The 22,367-nt window shown below is 35.4% G+C and overlaps 1 protein-coding gene across 1 annotated transcript in view; it reads right to left on the bottom strand.

Moving 5' to 3' along the window:
- Positions 1–3,566: 3,566 nt before the first annotated feature.
- LOC127547701 (carbohydrate sulfotransferase 4-like) overlaps positions 3,567–22,367 on the bottom strand; it is a 34,267-nt gene continuing 15,466 nt past the window's right edge. The window contains exon 2 of the mRNA XM_051974671.1: positions 3,567–4,736. Within this exon, the coding sequence (XP_051830631.1) occupies positions 3,567–4,712 (1,146 nt within the window). The 5' untranslated portion in view covers positions 4,713–4,736. The remainder of the gene's footprint in view (positions 4,737–22,367) is intronic.

Here is a 22,367-nt window from a genome sequence, read left to right as displayed (position 1 = left end):
ACAGCATATTCATTGAAAAACACATTCATTCAACCCCAAACCATTCAGCTGACCATAGCCATTGTACAAAACCAGACCATTGTTAGGAGTTCAAATGTTGTGATCTTTTTCTTCTCAAAACGCAGCCAGGTGATAAGAGTTCAGATCTTTTATTATCTCCAATATAGCCCGGTTAGCTTAGAGGCCTATCTCTCTGCTTGGTTCCAAGAGCTCTTGCCGCTTTGTCCTTTGCTTCTGCCTTTGCTTTCTTCAGCCTCCAGAGCCAGCACCACTCTTCATGTCATTCCGGTGAAATCTCTCTTTGTAGCTTCTTCACTCTGAAGAACTTCCTCGACTGGCCCATTGAAGCTCTATTTATGCTCAAGAGAGGGATTGTGGGTTTTCTCCCATAGTGCTCTCTGGCCCAAAGAGTTTCAAGGGAGGTGTGAACTCATTGAACTCCAATGAGTAAAGGTGTGGACACAAGCCTTGTATTAATTAGTTCTACTTAGTACCTTGTTTCAGGTTCTGCCCAAAACATCTTCTTGTAAGATTAGATCAACTCTAATTAGTTAGCAGTTAGTAAGGATTCCAACATCTCCCCCTTTCTTTTGTTTTAAAACATAGGGGGTTTCTGACACATAACACATAAATCCATCAATATGGGCCAGAACTTTGTAACCGATATACATGGTATACATAAATCCATCAATATGAGAGGCATTATACATAATTTACAAAAGCACATAGCAATATAACACAGGCTAGTAGTAATGTAACAACATGAATCAACCTGAAAATTTACACATGTCCATAAGTCCTAGAAACAGTCCAATAGGATTCCATTGTCCATTAGTTCATGTGCCAGGAATCTAATAATTCTTGTAAGCTCTGAAGTACTGCAAAAGGTCTCATCAACAATTTTTCATCTCAGGGAATCCAATGATTCTTGCTGGTTTTTCAAGAACTAAAACAGTTTCATCTTGTGTTAGGAAATCCAATGATTCCTGAAGATTTTAAAAGTCTTTTTAACAGTCTCCTTGTCAGCCATCTGATTCTTTCTCCATCTGTGGAAATATAAGCAGATCCTCTTCCCCAAGCAGTTAACCTAATTCCCTTCTATTTACCAAATTTGGGATTTCTCATCATCATCTGGTAATTACATTGGAGTTGTTTGCATTGGATATTGTCTTGTTGTCTTAAAAGGCCTGTATTCTTCCCAATTGTAATCCTGATTGCTTTTCTGTTGGTTGATGACATCAGAGTTCTGAATTTCTAAAGTCTCTCTGGGTGTAACCTCAGCTGCTATCATGCCCCACCTGTCCTTTGATTGATACTTTAGAGCTGGGCCCTGCCTCTCATTCCTCTGGGTCAATATACATTTAGAGGCCCAGTGAAAGCCTCGGTTACATTTTGGACATGGGGTTTTGGGTTTTCTCTCACCCTGTCTTCTCATTGTATCGCTGTATCTACATTGGGCTCTTAGATGTCCAATTTTTCCACACTGAAAACATCGACGAGTTTCTCTAGAATTCCTTTGCCAAGAAGGACCTTGTCTTTCCATGTTCATCATAGTTTGGGCATAATAAGCATTTATGTCCACTGTGGCACAGAGTCTTATGATCTCTTCTAAAGGAGCATTTTTGTCTAGCCCCCATATAATTCTCTTGCAAATCTCATTGGCATTTTCCTTAGCCAAATGTCTAGTCATTATTTCTGTTGCTGCATTGTCTCCAATGGTTCTTATTACAGCTGTTTGTAAACGTCCCACAAAATCTGCAAAAGGTTCATTGGGACCTTGCTCTATTTTTGTGAAAGCATTATTTCCATCTTTCTGTCCAGGGAGAGAATTCCAAGCTTTTATTGCAGCCTTAGAAATTTGCTCATATACTGTTATGGGATAATAAATCTGTTCTGAACTCTCTGCATGCTGACCTTGACCAGCTAGTTGGTCAAAAGTGATTTGTCCTGTTTGCCTATTGTGTTGGGCTTGAATCCTACATAATTCATGAAACTCTGAAAGCCACAATAAATTTTGTCCTGGTTCAAGACATGTTTTAGCGATGGATTTCCAGTCATTTGGGGTTAAGATTTCATAAGACAAATTATCCAGTAACATCTTCACATAAAATGATGTAGCCCCATAAAGAGTGCAACCCTTTTTCAAATCTTTAATTTTTCCCAAATTAAAAGGAGTGTATTTTCTCTCTTTTTGACCTGAGGAGTTGAGCTCTTCAATCACAGGATATGCATTTATAAAATCAGATATATCTTCTCCTTCATTTTTTGCTTTAATTAATGCTTTTTCTAATCTTGTCAAATTCTGCTTTACAGGAGAAGCTGACTGTGTTTCTGTCTCTCTCCCTCCCCCTTGTTCCACCCATGAAGGGTTAATTGCGGGGGGAGGGTCATGAGATGTGGAATCACCTAATTCTTTCTGCTGTGAAGTATCATACTCAGAATTGTAATTAACTCCATTCTCATCTGATTCGTCCTCCTTTTCACCTAGTAAAGCTGGCACTTCTTCCTCCTGTACTTTCCTTTTCATCATTCTATCACTTAAATAACTTCTTATAGCCAATTGTATTACATTATATGTATTAATTATTGAGTTAGGCCCATTTTTATCATAGAATTGACAAAGATCCTCTCCAACCAATTTCCATTCATTTAGATCTAATTCCTTATCAAGAGAGAAACAAGGACATATGTCCTTTACAGTTTGTAAAAGTTCAGTGATTTGCTGTAAACTTATAATTAAACCTTGGCTTTCCATAACTTTGACAATGCTCTCTAAACATTTTCCTTGAACAGAAACAGGCTGTTTTCTAAATATCTGTCCCATCTTAGATGAAATTCTACTTTAACTCTTCTAACAAAATTTCTTTGTTGCACTCACCCTAATTTCTGGGTTGAAGAGTCTTTTCCACTGGATCAGGATCAGAGGCTTTTCCACTTGAATCAGGATCGGAGCTTTTCCACTGAAATCCACTGGGCGGCGGGGGGGGGGGGGGGGGGGGGGGGGGGGGTCTGTTAGCCCCACATTCAGGACGCCAAAATGTTGGGAGTTCAAATGTTGTGATCTTTTTCTTCTCAAAACGCAGTCAGGTGATAAGAGTTCAGATCTTTTATTATCTCCAATATAGCCCGGTTAGCTTAGAGGCCTATCTCTCTGCTTGGTTCCAAGAGCTCTTGCCGCTTTGTCCTTTGCTTCTGCCTCTGCTTTCTTCAGCCTCCAGAGCCAGCACCACTCTTCATGTCATTCTGGTGAAATCTCTCTTTGTAGCTTCTTCACTCTGAAGAACTTCCTCAACTGGCCCATTGAAGCTCTATTTATGCTCAAGAGAGGGATTATGGGTTTTCTCCCATAGTGCTCTCTGGCCCAAAGAGCTTCAAGGGAGGTGTGAACTCATTGAACTCCAATGAGTAAAGGTGTGGACACAAGCCTTGTATTAATTAGTTCTACTTAGTACCTTGTTTCAGGTTCTGCCCAAAACATCTTCTTGTAAGATTAGATCAACTCTAATTAGTTAGCAGTTAGTAAGGATTCCAACAGACCATCTCTCAAATCATGTGTTTGCCCAGTTTTAGGGGAGCTCAAGGGTAGAAAGAACAACCATTGATAAATTTCTCTGGTCTTCCTCAGACAGTACAGGAAGGTAGCCCATGAAGTCCATGGTATCTTTACAAATTTTCTGTAATTTGACTACCCTGTCATGTGGTAAGGACCAGCGCCAGGCCTGAGAAATGTTTCGGGCATTCCTGGAGCCTGTGTCAAAGGGATGCTTTCCCATGCCCTTGCCCTGTGTGACGTTATGCACCCAGATTTGGAGATGAGGCAGGAAGGGTAACCCTGCAAATTCATACAATTTGGCGGTTTGGGTCAGTGGGTCCTGAATCAAGTCTTCATAGCGTATCAGCAGGTAGCGTCTCCGGAGGGAGTCTGGTAACAACTGAGCTGCCTCATAGATCTCCTTGTGGCTTTGGCAGATGGTTTTCATCATGTGATAGGGATGGTCCTTTTTCTTTATCATTTTCCATTGCTTCCCCATGACAATATGGCTGTCACGCAGCAGATCCTGTTCGGTGTTTTGTCGAGAGCGAAACATAGCCCTGGGGTCTCGTATAAGGTGAATGATCTGCAGATTGAGGGAGGGGTCAGTCAGCAGAGGGTAGAGAGGCTTCAGGCTGAAGAAGCGCACCTCCTTGACTACCACATGACTGTAGGATCTACAGGCTTCTTGTACGGTGCTGAAGGGCTGCTTGCCACATAGGGTCTTGCAGTCAGCCGGGGGGATGATGGCTTCCCTATTAAAGAGATGGCACGCAGGTGGGGAACACAGAGCCCTGCTAGTCTCCCATTGGAAGAGGCTGGATTGTTTCCTTGGACCCCAGGCCATGTAAGCATCAAAGACACTCATGTCACAGAGGAAGACTGAGCGAACCAGGTCTCTCACGGCCATCTGCAGCTGCCCAGCACTCTCAGAAGAGAGGTTCGTCCACACGTGCCAGGCCGGCTCCATCAGGTAAAAGACATCCGGGTGCTGGCTGAAGAGCTGGCCCACAAAGGAGGAGCCCGAGCGCCAGGAAGACAAGATCAATACATGCTTAGGGCTTGACTTTCTTATTAGACCAGGTGAGTGACTGGGGTGGTAAAATGGCTGAAACAAAAGGAAAGCCAGAAATGGGAGCACCAGGAGGGCTAACAGCTTTGTTTTGTTTGCCCAGAACATTGTGCAGGAAGCAAAGCAGGCAGCCTGTTGGAGATAAGAAAAATAGACTGTAAGAGACTGTTGGGTATCATAAACAATGATCATAAACCAATGTCTAGCTGTATTAATTCAGTAATTTTCTTATACTTAATTGTATTAATCTCACCTTTAATTTTTAGGATTTTCAATTTGGTATTTAGTTGGGGATTTTTAATTTGTTCTTATTTTTTTAAAACACGTTTATTGTTCTGTTCTTTTTCTAGCTAATTGATGTAAGCATTTACAGATAAAAAATTTCCTATAGTTACTAGTTTTGCTGTATCTTGTTTTGAAATGTTATTTCATTATCATTTTCTTTAATGAAGTTATTAGCTATTTCTGTTTTGTTTTTTAATCTACTCATTTTTTAAGATTAGGTTATTTAGTCTCTAATTTTTAATCTGTGTATTCATAGTCCCTTTTTAAATATAATTTCATAGTATTATGATCCAAAAAAAGATGCATTTAATAATGTATGGCTTCCTGCATTTAATTATAAAGTTGTTATATCCTAATATATGGTCAATTTTTCTAAAAGTATCATACACCACTGAGAAAAAAGTGTATTCTTTTCTATCCCCATTAGTTTTCTCTAAATATCTATTATATCCAGCTTCTCTAAGATTCTATTCATCTCCTTGATTACTTTTTTGTTAAATTTATCTAGTTCTGAAGGGGAAGATTGAGTCACTCACAATTATAGTTTTGCTATCCATTTCCATCTATAATTCTTTTAATTTTTCCTTTAAAACTTTGGATGTTATAGCATTTGATATATACATACATATAGGTTTAATATTGATATTACTTCATTATCTATGGTTCTTTTAATCATAATATAGTTTTCCTGTTTATCACTTTTGTTACATTAGCTGAAGCATAATAAATTCTACTCCAACCCTTTATTTTTATTCTTGATATCTCTCATTTGTATTCTTATAAATAATATATTGTTGGTTTCTGGTATTTAATCCATTCTGCATTTCCATTTTATGCTTGAGTTCATCCCATTTACATACAAAGTAATAATTACCACTTGCCCATTTTCTTCCACCATGTTTTTTTTTTTTAATCACTGTTTATCTTTCTCTCCCTCTTTTCACTCTATTCTTCTTTTAATGTTTAATTGACTTCTAATCACTGCCTCCCTGATCCACAATCCTTCTAATAATCCCCTTTTTATCCTCTTCCTTTATCTCTCTATTACTTGATCTGCACACTCTTCTAAGAGTTTCTTCCTTATTCTATTTCTTTGTTCTGCTATTTCTCTGTAAGTTAGACCATTTGTACACCTTCTAGGTAGATATGTTAATCCCTCTTTAACCCAGTTCTGATGATAAGATTCTAGCTTTACCAGTACTGCACCCTTTCCTGCCTCCACTGTAACAGTTCTTTCATTCATTATTCATTTGTATGAAATAATTGTTCCATTTTTTTCTTTCCTTACACAATTTTATTTTTTAGAATCATTCCATCATACTCACTGACATGAAACACTTAACCCTTCCTAGCTGTGTGACCCTGGGCAAGTCACTTAATCCTAATTGCCTCAGCAAAACAAAAATAAAACAAAAAAAATTTTCTCCTAGACCTGGGAGTTTTGAAACTTGGCTATAAGAGTTTTCATATTGGAATCTCTTTCAGGTGATCTGTGGATTTTTTGCTATTTCTATTTTATCCTCTTGTTCCAAAACTTAAGGGCAATTTTCTTTAGCAAGCTCTCAAAGAATAGTATTTAGACTTTTTTTAACCATAATTTTTATTTAGTCCAAAATTTTTTAAATTGTTTCTCCTAGATCTGTTTTCTAGGTTGATTGTTTTTCTAATGAGATGTTTCACATTCTCTTCCCCCCTCCGTAGTCCCCACCCCCACACCATTTTTTTGATACTAATAGTTTAGTATTTTTTTTCTTTTTTAAGTCAAATTAAGCAGTGGTTTATCTATTTTTTTGGGTTTTTAAAAAAAATAAAACCAGATTCTAGTTTTACTTATTAGATCAATGATTTTCTTACTCTCAATTTGATTAATTTTTCCTTTGATTTTCAGGATTTCTAATTTGGTGTTTAATTGGGAACTTTTAATTTGTTCTTTTTCAATTTTTTTAGTTGTATACCCAATTCATTGTCCTGATTTTTTCTCTATTTTATTGATGGAAGCAATTAGAGATATAATTTCCCCTCTAAATACCACTTTGGCTGCATCCCATAAATTTTGGCATGTGGTCTCATTTTCTTTAATGAAATTGTTGATTGTTTCTATGATTTGTTATTTGACTCACTTGTTTTTTAGGATTAGATTATTTGATTTCCAATTTATTTTTAATCTCTTTCCATTGTCCATTATTAAATGTAATTTTTATTGCATTATGATCTGAAAAGGATGTGTTTACTACTTCTGCTTTCCTGTATTTGGTTGTGAGGATTTTATGTCCTAAAACATGATTAATTGTTGTGTAGGTGCCATGTATTGCAGAGAAAAGGGTATATTCCTTTTTGATGACCACGCTAGCACCCAGGATACCTTAGAATCAGCCGGAGTCAGGATAAGCAAAAGTCCTTAGTCTTTATTCTTGGTCTTTAGGGGTAGAAGTGAAGGGGATGGAAGCAGAATCTCCACAACCTCCTTCTTCCTTGTCCACCACAAAAGTGACCCTGGCTAGTCTTACTCCATTCCCTAGGCCCTCCTACAATTCTCTGTATACACCAACATTGAGCTACCACAGGATAGTGGGAAGGCATTTTCCAAGCATATGCCCATAGAGTATTGTCCAATCAGTAGTTAGCCTCAAGTGCTTGGCTGTCCTGACCTCAGTGCATCGACTCCAGAGTTTCAGCCCTCTACATTCCTTTCTATTCCCATTCAATTTTCTCCAGAAATCGCATATATAACTTATCCAGAATTTTATTCACTTCCTTAACTTGTTTTTTTTCTTGTCAAAGTTGTCAAATTATCTCATTCTGAGATGGGAGAATTGAAATACCCCACTACTATAGTTTTATTATCCATTTCCTCCTGTCTCTCAAATCAACTTCTTCAAAAATTTAGATACTATATCATTTCATGCATATATGTTTGGTACTGATATGACTTCATTATCTATGGTATCTTCAGCAAGGTAGTTTGCTTTATCTCTTTTAATTAGGTCTATTTTTGCTTTTGCTTTGTCTGAGATCATGATTGCTACCCCTGCTTTTTTTATTGCAACTGAAACATAATAGATTCTCCTCCAGCCCCTTACCTTTAGATGTATGTATTTCTCTGTTTCAAATAGTTTTCTTGTAAACAACATATTGTAGGATTCTGGTTTTTAATCCATTGTGTTATCCACTTCCATTTTATGGATGAGTTTACCTCATTCACTTTTATATTATAATTGCTTTCTCTCAATGTTATGCTTCTTTATCCCATCTTCTTACACTCCACCCTTTTTCTCCTCTAAGTGTTTTACTTACCTTCTGATCACCACTTTCCCAAATATAACCTTCTTTTTTTATGTCTCCCTTTCCTTTCTATTATCCCCACCCATTTTTTCTTATAGAGTAAAATAGATTTACATATCCAATTGAATGTGTATATTATTCCCAATTTGAACCAATTTTGATGAGAGTAAGTTTTAAGCTTTGCCCACCACCTTCCTCTATCTTACCCTTTATTATAATAGATCTTTAATGCCTGTGTTATAAAGGATATTTTATCCCCATTTATTTTTTCCCCACCTTCTTCCGGTATAATTTTCTTTCTTACCATTTTATTTTGTTTTTTAGCATATATACCATCCAAGTCACTTTATATCCATACCCTCTATCTATATATACTACTTCTAATTGCTCTTACAGCAATAAAGTTGTTAAGAATTACAAATATTACTTTACCACATAGAAATATAAACTGTTTATCTTATTGAATTTCTTATGTTTTCTATTTCTTGTTCCTGTTTTATTTTTTTATATTTCCCTTGAGTCTTGTACTTGGACGTCAATTTTTTTATTTATTCAGCTCTGATAAATGAATTAGAAAAGCTTGAAAATCCTCTATTTCCTTCAATATCTGTTAGGATTCCTACAAAGTGCTAAGTTGATTGTCTAATTTAGCATGGTACTTAACAGTTCTCTAGTTCAGAGTTCACACTTTTCACGTCTTTAAGAGTTCACACTTTTAAGAGAGCATATAAGAGGAGGAGCCCACTAGAGGAGATTCACAAATCAGGACTCAGTGAAGAAGATTCACACGTCTAAGAGGAGCTCCCACAAGCCTAGAGAGAACCTACAATCCCTCTCTCGGAGGCAGAGTCAGATTCATTCCATATATTCCACCATTGTGCTGGCTGGAGAGATTCGGAAGAGAAAGGCTAAAGCTGGCAGAGGCAGAGATAAAGGACTCGCCACGAGAGCTCTCGGAACCAAGGAGAGAGATAGGTCTCTAAGAAAGCTAACGGGGCTATTTTGGAAGAGAAAATAAAGGACTGAACTGTATTTAAGGTGATTATTAATCTGAACTGAAACTAAGGCTGCCTCCAGAAGCCCCCCGAGAAACGTACTCCACAGAGAACATTATAATTTAAAGAAGAACATTAAAAATATCCATTTTCCTCCTGAAAGATATTCAATTAGATGATTCTTGGTTGTAATCCTAACTTATTTGTCTTCTGGTAAATCCAAATCTTCTGGTTCTTCAGAGGACAACTTGTAAACTTCTTAAAGGATTTTAATTGTTAAGAATATCTTAACAGATCACTGGTGCTTCTATCTATTAGAAAATAATAGAATTGTAACCTGATTTGAAATAAATTATCAATCTTTAGAAAGATATCTTTAGCATGGACCCACAGTTAACACGTATACTAAGATAAGCTCAAAATTGTGTCCATGATTTAGGCATAAAGAATGAGATTATAAATAAATTAGAGGACAGTTTACCTCTCAGACTTGTGGAGGAGGAAGAAATTTGTGACCAAAGATGAACTAGACTAGATCATTATTGATCACAAAATAGAAAATTTTGATTATATCAAATTTAAAAGCCTTTGTACAAACAAAACCAATGCAAACAAGATTAGAAGGGAAGCAGCAAACTGGGAAAACATTTTCACAGTTAAAGGTTCTGATAAAGGCCTCATTTCCAAAATATTTAGAGAATTGACTCTAATTTGTAAGAAATCAAACCATTCTCCAATTGATAAATCGTCAAAGGATATGAACAGACAATTTCAGATGATGAAATTGAAACTATTTCCACTCATATAAAAGTGTTCCAAATCACTATTGATCAGAGAAATGCAAATTAAGACAACTCTGAGATACCACTACATACATACCTGTCAGATTGGCTAGGATGACAGGAAAAAATAATGATGAATGTTGGAGGGGATGCGGGAAAATTGGGACACTGATGTATTGTTGATGGAGTTGTGAACAGATACAACCATTCTGGAGAGTAATCTGGAATTATGCCCCAAAAGTTATCAAACTGTGCATACCCTTTGATCCAGCAGTACTACTACTGGGCTTCTACCCCAAAGAGATACTAAAGAAGGGAAAGGGATGTGCCAAATATGTGCCTTTTATGTGCCAAAATGTTTGTGGCAGCCCTGTTTTTAGTGGCTAGAAACTGGAAAATGAATGGATGTCCATCAATTGGAGAATGGTTGGGCAAATTGTGGTATATGAATGTTATGGAATATTATTGTTCTGCAAGAAATGACCAGCAGGATGAATACAGAGAGGCTTGGAGAGACTTACATGAACTGATGCTAAGTGAAATGAGCAGAACCAGGAGATCATTATACACTTCAACAACGATACTGTATGAGGATGTATTCTAATGGAAGTGGATTTCTTCGACAAAGAGAAGATCTAACTCAGTTTCAATTGATCAATGATGGACAGAAGCAGCTACACCCAAAGAAAGAACACTGGGGAATGAATGTAAACTGTTTGCATTTTTGTTTTTCTTCCTGGGTTATTTTTACCTTCTGAATCCAATTCTTCCTGTGCAACAAGAGAACTGTTCAGTTCTGCACACATGTATTGTATCTAGGATATACTTTGACATATTTAACATGTATAGGACTGCTTGCCATCTGGGGGAGGGGATGGAAGGAGGGAGGGGAAAAGTTGGAACAGAAGTGAGTGCAAGGGATAATATTGTAAAAAATTACCCAGGCATGGGTTCTGTCAATAAAAAGTTATAATTTAAAAAAAAAAATAGAAAGATATCTTTAATAAGTCTTTGGTTTGGTGTAACAGCAAGGTGTACTAAAATCATGAAGGAACAATGTACAGAGTAATGGAAGAAAAAATTTTAGATATGTATGCTATTGAAATAAAAAGAAGAATTTATTAAGTGAACAAGTGAAAGAAAATTTATGAGAAGACTATTAAGTTAATGAGAAAAATGATTTTCAAGACTACAGAGAAATGTTGAATAGATTTGAATATGTTAAAAGAAAGATTTGAGGGGAGTTTTGGTTTCATCAAAATGAGAAAGATGAGAGATATTGTATGTATTTATTTTATAGAGACTATAGTAACCAGAAAATTGCAGTTTGGAATTCCTAAACTCTAAAAGGGAGAAAGGAATGCAAAATTATAATTGCTCAAATGATTAAAAGGTCAAAAATAACTCCTTAAGCAGTAATGAACTGAACCAGGTACACCCAGCGAAAGAACCCTGGGAGATGACTAAGAACATTGAATTCCCAATCCCTATATTTTTGCCTGCCTGCATTTTTGATTTCCTTCACAGACTAATTGTACAATATTTCAGAGTCCGATTCTTTTTGTACAGCAAAATAACAGTTTGGACATGTATACTTATTTTGTATTTAACTTATACTTTAATACATTTAACATGTATTGGTCATCCTGCCATCTAGGGGAGGGGATAGGAGGAAGGAGGGGAAAAATTGGAACAAAAGGTTTGGCAATTGTCAATGCTGTAAAATTACCCATGCATATTAACTTGTAAATAAAAAACTATTAAAATTTTAAAAAAACAACTCCTTAAATATTAGAATTGGCCAATTAGAAACCAATCTTAATATGATATGATATGGCATATGCTAATCTGGCAGGCAAAGAAGCTAGAATTACAAGCAAGAATAATCTAGGAGCTAAGTGGCTCAGCAGATAGAGCACCATCCTGGAAGTCAGGAGAACCTGATTTCAAATATGATCTCAAGACACAACACTTCCTCACTATGTGACCCTGAGCAAGTCACGTAACCCCAATTGCCTCAGCAAAAAGAAAAAATAATAATAATCTTACAGAAAAAATAGATATAATCCTTCAGAAGAAGAAATGGATTTTTAATGAAATAGAAAATTTTCTAGCATTCCTGCTGAAATGACTAGAGATGAATAGAAAATATGACTTTTAAATACAAGATCCAGACAAGCATTTAAAAATGACCATAAGTGAAAAAGTATAAAAGATTTAACAAGGTCAAAAAAAAATTGATCAATTTAAAAAGGGAATGCACCGGAAAAAGAGGAAAGGGAAAAGAAGAGTGGTGAAAATTATCTTACAAAAAAAAGACATGAAGAAAAGAGTTTTTATAATGGAGGAGGAAATAGAGAAGGGGAGAAACACTTGAACATTACTCTCATCTAAATTGGTACAAAGAAGGAAATAAATATATACAAATATATATATATACACATTCTTAGCTGCAAAAGCTATTCAACTCAACAGGGAAGTAGGAGGAAAAGGAAATAAAAGAAAGTGGGGGAATTTAAAAAGTCAGATTAAGAGAGACAATGTTCAAAAGCAAAACTTTTGAGGAGTAACTGTGAATGTGAAGGAGATAAATTCACCTATTCAAGAGAAGGGGATAGCAAAATGGATTAGAAAAAAGAAGTCAAAAAAATTTTTTTTACAAGAAATAACTTGTTTGTGTGTGTGTGTGTGTGTGTGTGTGTGTGTGTGTGTGTATACACAAATTAGCAGAAGAAGAAATAAAATACTTATATAATTCTATCTTGGAAAAGAACATTAAACAAACCATAAATGAACTCCATAAATAAAAATCCCCAGAACTACTTGTAAATACAAGTGATTTCTACCAAACATTTGAAAAAATAAAAATTTAACTACTTTCTCCTATGTCTATTTTGGGCAGGTGCTTTCCATATAATTTTCTTTGTTTATTTAAGTTGTTTCTATTTCCTGGGGTTTTGTTTTGGGTTTTTTTGATTGACTAACTTATGATCTATCATAAACCATATTTGACTCACAATATTGTGCCACAGTTCTCTTTTAATGTCCTGACCCAGTTTTCCTAATTGCCCTATTCAATTACTCTGCCTCAGGTTATAACCATTCCCTCTTAATGTTAGGATAAAGGTCTTATATCTTAGACCTTAGGCTATAATCATTCCCTCTTAATGTTTGATGGGATAAAAGTCTTTATTCATTTTAGACATCATTAGAATATCAGGAGCCTCTCCAGTACCTCCCATTATGTCATCCTAGGTGCCTTCCCCTATTAGGTCATCCCCTCAGGTACTTCCCCCATTATGTCATTGTTCTTGTTATCCTATAAAAGAATCTTGTATCTGACATTCTAAGGCTGGATTTTTTGAGACGATAGTCTCATTCAGCCCTGGGACCAAACATGGATCATTTGGTCCCAGTAAATCTCTCCATTTAATAAATTATTAAATTGTTCTCTAATCTGTATCTTGCTCAGTTTCTCCAGCATTACAACACCTGTAATGATGGGTTGGGAGGGGGGAAGTTAATGAGGAACATAAGTTGATAGTTTGGGCTGAGCTGATTCAGATGAGAATCATGTAATTTTGATATTATTAATAATTACTACAAGCTCCTAAATAGTAATTTTAAAGCCACATAACCTGCAACCCATACTTCTAGGTTGATGGAACCATTGATGAACAAGTTCCAGTGATTTAAAGTAAAGGAATCTCAAAGAAGCACTTTACAACGTAAACATGTAGACTGTGAGATGTATATAAGAGGAAGATATAGTCACCGAAGAGATCTGATTACCTCTTTATTACTTCTGTTTATTTTAAATCTGACCAAACTTGCCTTTTTCCTATTCTTTAATCATGAAATTTTCTTTCCCATAGTCAAGCCTTTGCACTGACTGTCCTCCATATGCAGAATGCATTTCCTCATTCTCTTCTTAGAATTTCCAATTTCCTTCAAAACTAAATTCAAGCACCACTTTCACCTTTAAATTATTTCATATCTATTTGATACACACCTATATATGCACGTTTCCTCCTGGCTAGGTTGTAAATTTCTTAAGGTATGGGTCGTTATATCCTTGGTGCCTGAAATGTTGTGCCACAGTTCTCTTTTAATGTCCTGACCCAGTTTCCCTAATTGTCCCATTCAGTTACTCTGCCTCAGGTTATACTCATTCCCTCTTAATGTTTGATGGGATAAAGGTCTTTATCCATTTTAGACATCATTAGAATATCAGGAGCCTCTCCAATACCTCCCTCCATTATGTCATCCTAAGTGCCTGCCTCCATCATGCCATCCTCATCCTAGGGGCCTTCCCCCATTAGGTTATCCCCATCCAGGTACCTCCCCAATTATGTCATTGTTTGTTACCCTATAAAGGAATCTTGTATCTGACATTCACTGCTGGATTCTTGGAGACGATAGTCTCATTGAGCCCTGGGACCAAACTATGGATCCTTTTGGTCCTAGTAAATCTCTCCCATTTAATAAATTATTAAATATCTCTAACCTCTGTCTTGCTCAGTTTCTCCGGCATTTCAGACACAGTACCTACTTAGCATAATAGGGATTAATTGATGAACATTTATTAATTGGTTACTTGATTGACCTACCATTATTACAGAGTTTTCAATAACACTTCTATTCCATGTGATGACATCAAAATAATATTTTGGTAGGGGAACAAATTATTATTTGCTTATTACATTAGATTATATTTTTATTATTATAGATTGTTCCATATACGGATGGTATGGTGCTGGCTAATGGAGCACCTCCATTTTCAAGGTGGTGTTAGGTCAAAATTATTACTAGCTGCAGAGAATAGATTCCTTATTTTGTAATATCTCAGCATTGTATACAGTGAGTGTACAATCATCAACAAACAAAAAAATCATGCACCAACACTCCTTCCACTTTAGTTTTGGTTTGTAGTCTTTTCCATTTCAAGAATTTATTATCAGCTGATCTTCATACCGTGTTTGTCCTCACTGAAGGTATTTGACAGCATGGCTGAAAACGTCATGCTAAAAATAATGGGAGCAAGCACCCAGCTTCATCTCATTCCATTGGTGCCTGAGAAAGCCCAAGAACACTGTCCATTATCTAGAACATAGGCAAACAAGATGCCATGAAATTGATGTATAATACTGATGAACAGCTCCAGATAGCCACAATTTGATATAATTTTGCATAAGCACTCACAACTGATGGTATTAGATGCCTTGATCAGAGTGACAAACACTGAGTATAGATATTCTGCTTCTAGAATTTCTCCTTCAGTTATCAGGCAGCAAACACCTTATTGAACATTTCTCAGTTTTTTCCAAAGCCACACTGGCTCTTATCTTCTAGGCTACTAAGGAGTACTCTGGAAAGAATCTTGTCAGCAATGACTAAGAGAGACCCACTGCCCCCACCCCATTCATGATTGTCATAGGATAATCTATTTCCTTTATCTTTAAAGAGATGGACAATGGAGGTATTCTCAAACTCCTAGAGGATAACCTCTTGCCACATAACCCAGAAAATTTCAGTCAACTTTTATATGAGCAATGGACATCCCCACACATCTTGTAAATCTCTGATAGAATAGAATCAGCACCAGGTATTTTGTTACATGAAAGGACCTAACGGCATTCAATTGGAACTTCATCTAGGGAAGGATTGACTTCAACCTGAGGTAAATGATCAATGACTTCAGCATTGATTTGTTATGGTCTATGAGAATACTATAGAAATGTTCAGTTTGTCTCTCTAGGATCCTGACCTTATCACTAACCAAATTCAGTGCTACTTTAGCACTGAATAGCATCATAAAAACACTTTGAGTTGTTACTATCAGCATAAAACTGAATTTCATCTACCTTCTTACTGAGTCATGAATCCTGCATCTCTCTAATCTTCACTTGTACTTTACTTTTGATGGAATTAAATGCTGCCTTCTCAGAGATGGATGAGCTATCCTGATGATAAATCTTATAGAGTTCTTGTTTTTCATTTAGCAGCTTCTGAATTTCTCCATCATTTTCATCAAACCATTCTTGATGTTTGCAAGTATTCTAACTCAGATGAGCAAATGCAGTGCTGTACAACAAACCTCTGAAAGCTGCCTGCTCCTACTCCACTCCATTTTGCCAACTGTGTGTTGGCTCAACTTATCCTCCAAATTAGAAACAAACTGTTTCCTCTCAAAGAAACACTCTAATCTGTTGATATTAATCCTTCTGGTCCTCTTTTTGACTTGGAGCTACCACTTTTGTTGAATGTGAATATTCAGGTTGGAAGGGATAAGTCTCAGTACTCTGTGTTACATGTTGCCTTCATCATTCTCACATCCTGTCTGTCTCACATCCCTACAAATACATAATCTATTAAATGCCAAAGTTTGCAGTGAGGCTACATTCACAAAATTTTATTCCATTTAGGTAAACAGAAGATAGTCCTTGTGATGAGATTATGAGATTCAGTAGTAAGTGTCCATTGCTGCTTCCAACTCTATTCCTGCCAAGGACTACCTGCCATGTCTGGTAATCTGAGCCTACTCTAGCATTAAAGTAACCAAGTCCTCTTTTGGCATATTAATAATAAGGCTTTCCAGGTGTTCAGAAAATTTTTCTTTGGCTTCATCAGGGTTTGTCATGGAAACAAAGGCCCTGATGATGGGGGTATGGCATTTTCCTGCAAATAGCAATTGCATTGTCAGGAACCTATTGTTCACTCCTTTTGTAATGCCAGAGAAACTGAGCAAGACAGAGATTAGAGACCAATTCAATAGTTTATTAAATGGATCCATGTTTGGTCCCAGGGCTGGAGGAGACTATCATCTCAAAGAGTCTAGCCCTCAGTATCACAGAGCAAGCTTTTTTATAGGATAACAAGAACAATGACATAATGGGGGAAGTACCTGGGTGGGGATAACCTAATGGGGGAAGGCACCTAGGAAGACACAATGGAGGGAGGTTACTGATATTCTAATGACATCTAAAATGGATAAACCTTTATCCTGTCAAACATTAAGAAGGAATGATTATAACCTAAAGATATAAAACCTTTATCTCATCAACCATTTAAGAGGGAATAATTATATCCTGGGGTTTGGGGCAGAACAACTGAGGTAGACTTTTATCTCATCAAACATTAAGAGGGAAAGGTTATAACCTGAGGCAAAGTAAATAGGACAATAGGGAAACTAGGTCAGGACATCAAAAGGGAATTGTGGCACAACACTTTTGGTGAATATACAAGCTTGTTGAACACATTAGTTATAGGTACAAAAGTCATGCTAGTTTCAGGCACTTATCTTCTCTGTGGCCACTCCAGAAAAACTAAGTCTTAGTCATATCCAACTTAGACTTCAGTACTGTAGCCTTCATTTGAAAGCCTGCTGAATTCTCTTGCAACATTAGTTGTTTGTCTTTCAACTGTACTACTACACACTGTTTAAGACATAAGCACTAGATTACTACATTTATATTGACTCCAAATTCATTTTATGGTTTTTACTTTTTTCCAATTATCTCTTAAAAGGAATCTTGACTTTTAATTCAAACTGTACTAGAGATTAGAAAAAAAGTTTTAAAAAATTACCTCTATGTATATAAATATTTATAACTTCTCTTTTAGTGGTACCAAAAAATTGCAAATGGAGAAGATGTTCATCAATTATGACAAAGAACCCTACCATAGAAACTTACTATGGGAATAGGAAAGACAGGGGTTCATCTTCAGAGGAGGAGAATGGAGTAAGAAAAGCCTCTTTTACCCCAAAGAGTACATTAAATGGTTACCTACCCAAAGAGAATTTATAGAACTCAAAAAATAATTTAAAAATCAGATGAGAGAGACTGAAGAAAAATTAAAAACTAAAACCAAACCATCCAACAAAAACAAGATTATGAAAAAAAAAGTTAACCTACTTAAAGAAGAAAATAATTCTTTGAAAATTAAAATTGAGCAAGGAAAAGCCAGTGAAGCTATAAGAGGCCAAAAAAATAACAAAACAAATATAAAGAATGAAAAAAATTACAGAATATGAAACATAAGAAAAACAATAGATCTAGAGAACAGATCAAGAAGAAAAAATAGTTGGACTACCTGAAAGCTGTGATCAAATAAAGAACCTTCACACAATAATGCAAGAAATAATCCAAGAAAATTGTCCTGGAGTGATAGAACATGAGGGCAAAGTAGAAATAGAAAAAATTCACTGTAATCACCAACTCAATGAAATCCTTTGTGAAAAACACATATTATTGCCAAATTTCAAAATCCCCCAAATCAAAAAAGAATATTTTACAAGAAACAAAAAAATTCAGATATATTGGAACTACAATTAGAATTGTACAGGACTTATCAGCAACCACAATAAAAGATAGCAAGTCATAGAATCATATACTAGCAAGCTAAAAACTAGGCCTATGGCCAAAAATACCAAATTCAACAAAATTATCCATAGTAATTCAATGAGAAAAAAAAAAGGATATTCAATGAATTTGCAGGTTTTCAGGACTTTGTCTCATCCAAACCTTAAGTTAATACAAAATTTAACAAATAAGAGCCAATATCAAAATTAATTTCAAGGAATTTAATATGGGCAAATTCTTTGTTTTTTTACATGGAAACATATACTATATATTTAAAATTAACATCAGTAATTAGCTCAAAAGATAAATTGGGGAAGAGTTGAATACAATTTGATTCTAAAAAGCAAAACTGTCTAGAAAAAGATAAAAACAGTAATCATGTTATACAAATGAGATGTAGAGGAAGAATACAACCAGAGGCATTAGAGGAGGTAGAAGGACTTGTAATGCTGAAAACCTACTCATATTAGGAATGGATTAAATAGACAACACTACATAAAACCATGAAGGATATAGAATCCTCCATAATCTATAGAGAAATAAGGTGAGGCAGCTAGGTGGCGCAGTGGATAGAGCACCATCCCTGAAGTCAGGAGAACCTGAGTTCAAATCTGATCTTAGATACTTAACACTTTCTAGTTGTGTGACCCTGGGCAAGTCACTTAACTTCAATTGCCTAAGCAAAAACAAAACAAAACAAAACAATTAGAAATAAGGGGGAAGGAAAGGAAGAAGGGAATAGGACAAGGTAGGGTATAGAAAGGTATGTAGATTTATGGTAGCATGTGTAGATTAATGAGCATGGAATAAAGTGGGGAAGAATAGCATAAAATAAGGTGGAGTACAAAAGGTATTTAGATTAACAGGAGTGGATTAAGATATATAGATTAATGGGAATGAAATAAAGATGGGAGGAAAGGGTAACAGGAGAAGATAAGGAAGGAATCCATGGGTGGCAGGAGATTAAGTAAAAGCAAAGCAAGTTGAAGAGAAGAATTAAAGTACAAGGGGTAACCAGGATAGGAAATAAGAGATATACAGAGACATATATTACAACAAGGAACAGGAGTAGAATTTATTAGAAAAAAAAAGTAGAGCTAGTAATCATTGATCTCAAAGTGAAATTTAAAGTTTCAATTAAAAGAAATCTACATTATATGTCAGACATATTAATTTTGTTTTAGATATATGTTTACATATGTATAAATGCATATGTGTGTGTGCCTGAGTATATGTAGACATGTATGTATGTGTCTATGAATGTTTGTATATAGATATATGTATTTGTGTGGGTCTCTGGATGAGTGTGAATGTGTATAAATATGTGCATATCAATAGGTATATATGTTATATATATATATATATATATATATATATATATATATATATATATATATAGCTGCTTAACTGTAATCTGCTTGGAGTAAGTAGAGAGAAGTGAAGGGGAGGCAGAGAATAAAGTAAAAAATATACAGCAGAGAACAAAAGTATAACCTACAAGGAAGCAAAGATGGACACTTATGAATATAATTTCTTTTCTTTTATTATTATATATGCTTTTATGAAATAGAAATTTATCATTGCACATTTTGAATTCTCCCTGGTGTTCTGCTGGGCACGTGACAATGTTTTGTTTTGTTGTGTTTTTTATTTTCCTTTTTTGTCTCTTTTTTCTATTCTTTTTTTTTTCTTATTTTGTATTAATTCAATAAAAAAAATTTAAAAATTGAAATTGAAAAAAGATTTACTGAAAAGAAAGAAAGAAAGAAAGAAAGAAAGAAAGAAAGAAAGAAAGAAAGAAAGAAAGAAAGAAAGAAATTTACAAAGAGATGGATTTAGAAAAACCTGGGAAAACTTATAAGAACTAATGCAATATGAAGTGAACAAAACCAGTAGAACACTGTACTTAGTAACAGCGATATTGTAAGGATGATCAACTGTGAAAGACATCACTACTCTGAGCAGTACAGTGATCTACACTAACTCCAAAGGATTCATGATGAACATTGCTATCTATGTCCAAAGAGAGAACTAATAAATTCTGAGTGCAAATTGTAGCACATTTTTTTCACTTTCTTTCCTGTATTTTTTGGGGGCAACATGGTTAATATGAAAATGTTTTACGTGACTTAACATGTAGAATAGATTATCATAATGCTTGCCTTCTCAATGGGTAGGGGAGAGGTATGACAGAGGGAGAGAATTTGGAACTCAAAAAACACGTTAAAAAGAGAGAGATTCATTCCAGATTGTTTGAAAGGAGTTATCCTTTCAAAAACCCAGATTTTCAAAAATTTTCAAATGCAGATATTTTCCTAATATGTATTAACTTCCAAATAACATCCTCCTTTAATCCATAGACCTCAACTGCCAAGGCAGGATCAGTTGTGAGAATGCAGAATGCAGAACTATAAGGAAATGCCCCAGATCTCCATTTACTTGTGAATTTTCTTTTGGATATTAAAAAAAAATACTTTTAAAAATTGTGATTAAATCATCTTATTTACAATGACTGCTATGAATTTTAGAATGTGGAATAACTCAAGAATACAGAAACTAGCATCTCCTCTTTATTTAATCTTTATTTATTTTCATTTTCAATAGTATGTTATTTTCCAAATCCATGTAAAGATGGTTTTCAACATTTAATTTTGTAAGACTTTGTCTTACATAAATTTTTCTCCCTCTTTCCCTTACCTTGCCTATTACCAGAACAACAAGTAATCTGATATACATTAAATATGTGCAATTCTTTTAAGCATATTTCCATATTTGTTATATTGTGCAAGAAAAATCAGACCAAAAGGTTGGGGGAGGTGGGGGGAAGGAGGGAACATGAGAAAGAAAAAACAAGCAAACAAAAAGTGAAAATACTATGCTTCATTTCATATTCACTCTCCATAGTTCTCTTGATTCAGATGGCATTTCCCATTCCAAGTCTATTGGAATTGTATTGAATTGTTGGGAAAAGCCAAGTCCATCACAGTTGATCATCACATAATCTTGTTATTGTGTATTGTGTTATTGTGTTTTTTTAGTTACGCTCAATTCAGTCAGCCTCTGTTCACGCAAGTCTTTCCAGGCTTTTCTGAAATCAGCCTGTTCATCATTTTTTCCATCATATACATATACCATAATTTATTCAGCCATTCCCCAACTGAAGGGCATCCACTCAGTTTCTAGTTTCTTGCCACTACAAAAAGGGCTGCCACAAACATTTTTGTACATAGTCTTTTCTCTCTTTTATGATCTCTTTGGGATACCAGATCCACTAGAGGCACTGGCAGATCAAAGGATATATGCACAATTTTTTTTTTTTTTTTGAGATGGGGGCTCTAGTCCTTTATTTTTTTTTTAATTTTTATTTAATAATTACTTTATATTGACACTCGTTTCTGTTCCGATTTTTTTTTCCCCTCCCTCCCTCCACCCCCTCCCCTAGATGGCAAGCAGTCCTTTATATGTTGGATATGTTGCAGTATATCCTAGATACAATATATGTTTGCAGAACCGAACAGTTCTCTTGTTGCATAGGGAGAATTGGATTCAGAAGGTATAAATAACCCGGGAAGAAAAACAAAAATGCAGATAGTTCACATTCGTTTCCCAGTGTTCTTTCTTTGGGTGTAGCTGCTTTTGTCCGTCATTTATCAATTGAAACTCAGGTCTCTTTGTCAAAGAAATCCACTTCCATCAAAATATGTCCTCATACAATATTGTTGTCGAAGTGTATAATGATCTCCTGGTTCTGCTCATTTCACTTAGCATCAGTTCATGTAAGTCTCACCAGTCCTCTCTGTATTCATCCTGCTGGTCATTTCTTTTTTTTTTTTTTTTTTTAATTTTTATTTAATAATTACTTTATATTGACACTCGTTTCTGTTCTGATTTTTTTTTCCCCTCCCTCCCTCCACCCCCTCCCCTAGATGGCAAGCAGTCCTTTATATGTTGGATATGTTGCAGTATATCCTAGATACAATATATGTTTGCAGAACCGAACAGTTCTCTTGTTGCTTAGGGAGAATTGGATTCAGAAGGTATAAATAACCCGGGAAG

Source organism: Antechinus flavipes, chromosome 2 (genome assembly GCF_016432865.1).
Source record: "Antechinus flavipes isolate AdamAnt ecotype Samford, QLD, Australia chromosome 2, AdamAnt_v2, whole genome shotgun sequence".
In the NCBI taxonomy this organism is placed as follows: Eukaryota; Metazoa; Chordata; class Mammalia; order Dasyuromorphia; family Dasyuridae; genus Antechinus; species Antechinus flavipes.
The sequence above is the reverse complement of the archived record's forward strand: the minus strand, read 5'-3'. Positions and strand labels throughout refer to the sequence as shown.